Source organism: Gymnoscopelus microlampas (assembly GCF_963454915.1).
Source record: "Gymnoscopelus microlampas genome assembly, contig: SCAFFOLD_94, whole genome shotgun sequence".
Classification (NCBI taxonomy): domain Eukaryota; kingdom Metazoa; phylum Chordata; class Actinopteri; order Myctophiformes; family Myctophidae; genus Gymnoscopelus; species Gymnoscopelus microlampas.
Window position 1 is genome coordinate 60,701 of NW_028155556.1, and position 6,800 is coordinate 67,500.

General features: G+C 42.9%; 1 protein-coding gene across 3 annotated transcripts in view; it reads right to left on the minus strand.

Moving 5' to 3' along the window:
• Positions 1–543: 543 nt before the first annotated feature.
• The window catches only part of LOC311041393 (SPRY domain-containing SOCS box protein 4-like), a gene marked incomplete at both ends in the record, with an annotated part of 36,891 nt that continues 30,634 nt past the window's right edge, over positions 544–6,800 (minus strand). For all 3 annotated transcript variants that reach the window (XM_084086305.1, XM_084086304.1, XM_084086303.1), the window contains one exon: positions 544–671. In XM_084086305.1, the coding sequence (XP_083942431.1) occupies positions 544–671 (128 nt within the window). The remainder of the gene's footprint in view (positions 672–6,800) is intronic.

Sequence of the window (6,800 nt, forward strand, 5' to 3'; positions counted from 1 at the left end):
GCATGGTGGCTGGTGGGGACGTCAGCGTCATTGGTACTGCAGGTAGTTTCAACCCATTAAGACCTGAAGCCGATTCTACAAAATGTAATGTCTTCTAAATCCCAACAGTATTCTGAGAAACGTATGTTTCTGTATCAGCGGTGCTCAAACTTTTTCATGTCAAGGACCCCTAATATGATATGTATTTGGCCGCGGACCCCCATTTCAAAATGTGTTGTTCCAGGGACCCCGAGAAGCAAAGATTTGAGTTAAAAATATGCGCTTTAAAATAATAAATACATTCAAAGATTTGCACACATTTTCACGATTTTTCAAAAATAGCAGATCTACAAGCTCATAGCGCGGCACTCGGTGCCGCGCTATGAGCTTGTATATCTGCTATTTTTGAATAGCCAAAGTGTAAAATAATGCTTTTTTAGCTCAAATCAAAAAAAGTGCGTTCCAGGTCTTAAAGGGTTAAAGTAGCCTAATTAAGTCAAAAAAAGATGTGCGTACTTGTCTCCAGCAGTGTGGTTGCATGGTGTCCGGTGCAGGCCATCAGGGTCATTGGTACTGCAGGTAGTTCTTGAGGGACTGGGGCAGAGGCAGACGCTGGATGTCCTGGAGGCGCTCCCGACCCAGCGCCACGCGGGCGGCGCGCCTACACAGGTCCATGAGGGGTAGAGGCTCCGCTGGGGAGAGACACACACACACACACACAGAGAGAGAGAGAGTGTTATTAGGTGTTACCAGACAGTGGTGGAAAAAGTGCTCACATTTTATACTTAAGTAGAAGTATCAATACTGCAATGTAGAAGTTACAAGTAAAAGTCCGGAATTCAAAATTGACTTGGTAAAAAGTGCAAAAGTGGTATCAAAATGTACTTAAGGTACCAAAAGTAGAAAGTATACTCATTATGCAGAATGAGTTATTTTGAAAATCTTTTGAAAATAGCAGATCTACAATCTCACAATGCGGTGCGATGCGACACATTGTGAGATTTACTGTACTTAAGTACAGTACTTGAGTAAATGTACTTAGTTACTTTACACCATAGGGCATAGCAGTGGCGGACATTTTCTGGTTCCACACCAAAATAGTCAATGCATTTTTCCCATTGACATTTCCAACAATATTTATATCAATTCATTTAAGTCTAGAATCAAGCCATCCAGGGTCCTGGTGAATCATGACCATAAAACATTTTTTTCTGTGATTTTATTTTATCTTATATTTAATTATATGATATACTATATTCAATAAATACCCTTTGTTTTTCCGTTTTCAAAAAAGTGTTTTCATAGAATCAAACGTTTAATGGTCATGATTCACCAGGACCCTGGATGGCTTGATTCTAGGCTTAAAGTAATTTATATAAATATTTTTGGAAATGTCAATGGGAAAAATCCATTGACTATTTTGGAGTGGAACCAGAAAATGGCCGGCACTGCTATGCCCTATAGCTTATAGGTGATAGCAGCTAACCTCTGCAACACAAATATTCCAGTCCTCTCTAACAAGGGGGTCCCGACACACAGGTTGAGAACGACTGCCTTATAACAGCAATGCTCAAAGTGGGGTCGGGGGACCGCCAGGGGTCCCGGTCGGGGGGTCGCCCAAATAGTTAACACACCGTCAAAATCAGTTTAAGCACTTTAACCCCATTTCTAGGATAATTGAAAATCTGCCTATCTACAAGCTCACAACTTGGGCTAATTTCAGAGAATCTCAAACGATCTTTTAACAACACAAATCTTGTAAAGGGGTCCCCTGGCACAACACATTTTCAGTCAGGGGTCCGCGGCCAGATGCGGGTCCTTGACATGAAAACGATATGTGCGACAGACAATGTCTTTGTTTGTGCATGCGTGCATTGGTGTGTGTAGTCGAATGCAATTATGCTTCAGTACTGTACATGTTCAATACTTGGCGCTTGAAGGAGTGATGCCGAGAGAGAGAGAGAGAGAGAGAGAGAGAGAGAGAGAGAGAGAGAGAGAGAGAGAGAGAGAGAGAGAGAGAGAGAGAATACTGTAATGTAGCTCTTCCCTCGCCCATGTGCAGCCGGTGTACACCCTTAAATATTTCAGTTCACCTTTACTGCCTGCTGACACACATCATAATCGTATGAATGCACGTGCACACACACTACTGCCTGCCTGCTGCCAATTCCCTGTTCTAAATGAGAGAGAGAGAGAGAGAGAGAGAGAGAGAGAGAGAGAGAGAGAGAGAGAGAGAGAGTCTAAGAGTCAGACAGACAGACAGAAACGTACTCCAGTAAAAAAAAAAATGACAGAGCAACTTTCACTTATATTTGAGTAATATTTGACCAGGAGTATCTTTACTGGAGTTGAGTACTTCGTCTACTACTGAACCCCAGGGCACAAGAATAAGGACAAAGACATCAGGAGTCTGTTAGATACAAAGCTTTCCTCACATCTGTGCTGCATAGAATGTAATGTTTGCTGGTCTTGAAGTCTTTGCTGATGGAGGTATTTCACATCTAATGAGCGGTCTTGATGACCGTTGCACTTTTCAGTCTCTGATCAATACAAAGCCACTATGTATCTGACTCTGCAACGTGCTTTGATTTCATCGTCGACTAAATGTTCATAAAGTATCCCTTGGGACATATAAGTACAAACAAGCAGTGCGGACATTCACAATGTAAAATAAGGGTAGAGGAAGTGATATTGTGTTGTTGTCAAAAGCTCTATATTGTGATAGTGATCATTGCTATAGAGCAGGGGTGGGCAGCATTTATTTCCAGAGGGCCATACTGACTTCGATAAAGTGAGTGAAGGGCCAATAAGTGATGAATTATGTTAACATTTGGTAGACATGCCAGACTACTTTACAATAAGGTCCTTGCTTTCACAACAAGAATTTTCAGTAACAAAATGTTGATCTTTTCTATTTTTTATTTTTATTTTACAGCTGTACTGTACTGTATCACTCTGGTGTACTGTAAGGTTATGAAAATATTACTTACATAAAAAAACATGTCAATGCTGTATCAACTTTTAAATGAGCCTATTACATGTATAGAGTATCTTATCTGATATGCACCACTCCCCAGGTCACATAAAACATTTCAGTACATACGGATGGAAGGCAGGTATATTGTACTGAAATGGTAAATATGAATTACTATTAATTGGAGTCGAGTTAAATGTATTTGACCAAAAACCATTAACATACGGCAGCCTTTTAGAATGCAGATTTTGTGGGGAGGTATTTCGTTTTTCTTGGCGGTCCGGATTGAGATGGTCAAAGGGCTTATGTGCTACAGAATGTTTGTTCAGTAACAGGAGTCTCCCTGTCTCTCCAGCTCTTTAACACATCGGGTACCAAACACGGTCTGAACCGTGTTTTCACAGAGTAGCGCTTTGGTGCCGAACACGGTCTGAACTGTGTTTTCAGTCTTTTTTTAGTTTTTTTTCCACACGGGAGGGGCTGGAGCAGCTCTGGAATCACCGATGGTGATTCTGAGACGGATAGGACAGATGGATCACCGTGTCAAAAAACATGGCTCCCATCCGCTTCCGTTCTATCTCCTTCTCTAAAACCCCTATAACTCCGAAACTTTTTACGCTGGGGAAAACGACTCATTGTGTATGCACGATCGCTCCGCCATTGTTACTCGCGTGAGAGATGTTATCGTTCCAGGCGTTAGCCATGGGACCATCGTGCAAATTGGAGGCATGCTTTGTTTCACATGGAATGCACGTCTTGGAGTCTACAGCTTAAACAGCGCCGCGCAGCTCAACGGTGAGATTTCTGGCACCGAACGTAATCTGTTATTATAAAATGCTGGCACCCAATGTGTTAATAAACAGAAAACACATTTTCAGGTGGGTGGGCCACATTTCAGCCAATCAGGAGAGAGTACCCATTTATCAGCTTCGGTTTTATAATGTTCCAGTTCCAATTGTGTCTGCTCATTTATTTATGTCATCACTTCCTATTTCACTTGTTTAATCCTCTATCCTGAAAGAGATTGGATCTCTCTTCTGATTGGATCAAACTGCATCTCACTCTCAGCTAAGGGGGTTATTGGCCTGAAAAATGTTTGAAAAGACCCCCGGTTTAACGCATACATTTGTACCAATGCCAGATAACCTGGAAATCCTTCAACTCAGTGACCCCTCCCACCCAGGCGCGCACGCACGCACTCACGCATGCAGAACCTATAAAGCAGTGTTTCTCAACCAGTGGTCCGGGGTGGTCCTTGAGGGGGTTCCAGGGGGTCCCCAGCCAAATTAATAGTTAGAAACCAAATTGACCCTTATGTGTCTGTAACTCTGAGAGTGTACAAATGGAACCAAATGGACCCTGACGGGTCCATTTGGTTCCATTTGTACACTCTCAGAGTTAAATGAACACTAATGACGATGATTACAGTGTAGATTAAGACCCCCAAGACATCAAAATGGTTGAGTCCCTGGCATATCTTTTCAAATGGGGGTCCGTGGGCTAAAATGTGTCAATTTGGGGGTCCTTGACGCGAAATAGGTTGAAAACCACTGCTATAAAGTCATTGAGTGTCCATTACATCATCAAACAGATGCTGCCTGCAGTCCCCATCCCTATGCTGCATCCATATGCAGCAAATGGACTGAAAAGACCACAACCACTCCTCCATGTGCAGAGAGAGAGAGAGAGAGAGAGAGAGAGAGAGAGAGAGAGAGAGAGAGAGAGAGAGAGAGAGAGAGAGATACGCATTAACTCTGTGCATCTGCACTGTCTGCGCCGAGTGATCTCTGTACATAATCATACGCTATGGCATATGCAGTACAAACAGTATGTTTGTAAGCTAACCTTACCTACGTTCATATAACTATTTCTGACAGCAAACGCACCATTCTTTTTGTAAGCTATAGTTTTCTTAATGTTGCAATGCAACAAAGCTTTGTTTACACATGTATTTATTCCCGTTTAATTACATTACAGTCATTTAGCAGACGCTTTTATCCAAAGCGACTTACAATAAGTGCATTCAACATCGGTAGGGAACGAAACTACTAATCACCAGAAATCTTAAGTGCATTCTCTGAAAAAACAAGCAACCAAGAGTATACCTAGCGCTAAGGTAAAAGTGCTATATATCAGCTACCTACTTTCTTAAACAGATGAGACGAATAGCAAAATCAAATAAGCACGAGCTAAAACAAATAAGTGTATCGACTAAACAAGATCCAACAATAAAACAAGAGTTCGTACAACTAGTTAGCAACAAATAGGCCAGGCAGAGAGGAAGGGTAGTGTTTCCTGAAGAGGTGGGTTTTCAGCCTGCGGTGAAAGATGGGCAGTGACTCTGCTGTCCATCAGTGGGGAGTTCATTCCACCACTGTGGGGCCAGAACAGAAAAAAGTTGTGACCGTGTAGATCGGCCAGAAGGACCCTTGAGTGACGAGGCAATCAGTCGCCCCGAGGTGGCAGACCGATTGTACATACATTGTTAATTGTACATACATTGTTTTGATTGTATTATTCCACTTTTTGCTTTAGCAATGTAAATGCATGTTTTCTCATCTCAATAAAGATCACTCATGCTTTTCATGGCTGGTCAAGCTATGACCAGAAAGATGCAGGTTAAGGCTAGGGTTGGACATTTAGAGGTTAGATTTAGGAGATTATAAAAAATACCTGATTTGCACTTGGTTTGTGGGCTGGTGTCGTGCACCAAAAAATAGCAGCTCTACAAGCTCGCAACGCATCACAGAGCGATGCGTTCTGAGCTTGTAGATCTTCTATTTCTTTCGGCTCATGGTTGAAAAAGGCAATAAAAAAATGAATGATCTTATGTTGACGTAATACAAAAAAAAGATGTGTGTGTGTGTGTGAGAGCTGTTGACACACGAGAGAGGCTGACTGTACCTGCTGTTCATCTGTCTCTGAACCTGCTGCTACCGCTGAGCTCAAGGTTAAACTCCACAGCACGCACACACGCACGCACACACACACACACACACACACACACACACACACACACACACACACACACACACACACACACACACACACACACACACACACACACACACACACACACACACACACACACACACACACACACACACACACACACACACACACACACACACACACGCGCCTTTGTATTACTATACTCGCAAGGACATCGTCATTATAGGCCGGTGGATGTTCTGAATGCCATTTATTTTGCCATATTTATTTGCACGCACGCACACACACACACAAGCAAACATGCTGTAACAAAAACAGAGGCGCGCAATTACGCTTGCATTGCACAGACAGCGGCCATACAGTAACACCCACGCTAAACAAATGTGTGAACAATGTGCACATCCGTGTGTGTGTGCGTGCGTGACACACACACACACACACACACACACACACACACACACACACACACACACACACACACACACACACACACACACACACACACACACACACACACACACACACACACACACACACACACACACACACACACACACACACACACTCAGGAAAGCACATAAGCAGGCATATTGCAGCATCAAATCGTCTCTGTCAGAGTTGGAAACCTCATGAGTCCAAAACCGTTACTTTTCAGGATTCAAATTCAAAAGCATCAAAAGTAGCAGACCTACAAGCTCTAAACGCGTCGCTTCGCGCCGCGTTTAGAGCTTGTAGGTCTGCTACTTTTGATGCTTTTGTGTGACGCTGTGGTATGACCAAGTAGGGCGTTCATTTACGACAAAAAACGCAACGTTAGAACGTGGAGATATGAGGTTTCTGCCCGACAGAGATGGAATGGCTGTTCTATGCACAAAGCATTTCCGGCTTGCTGTGT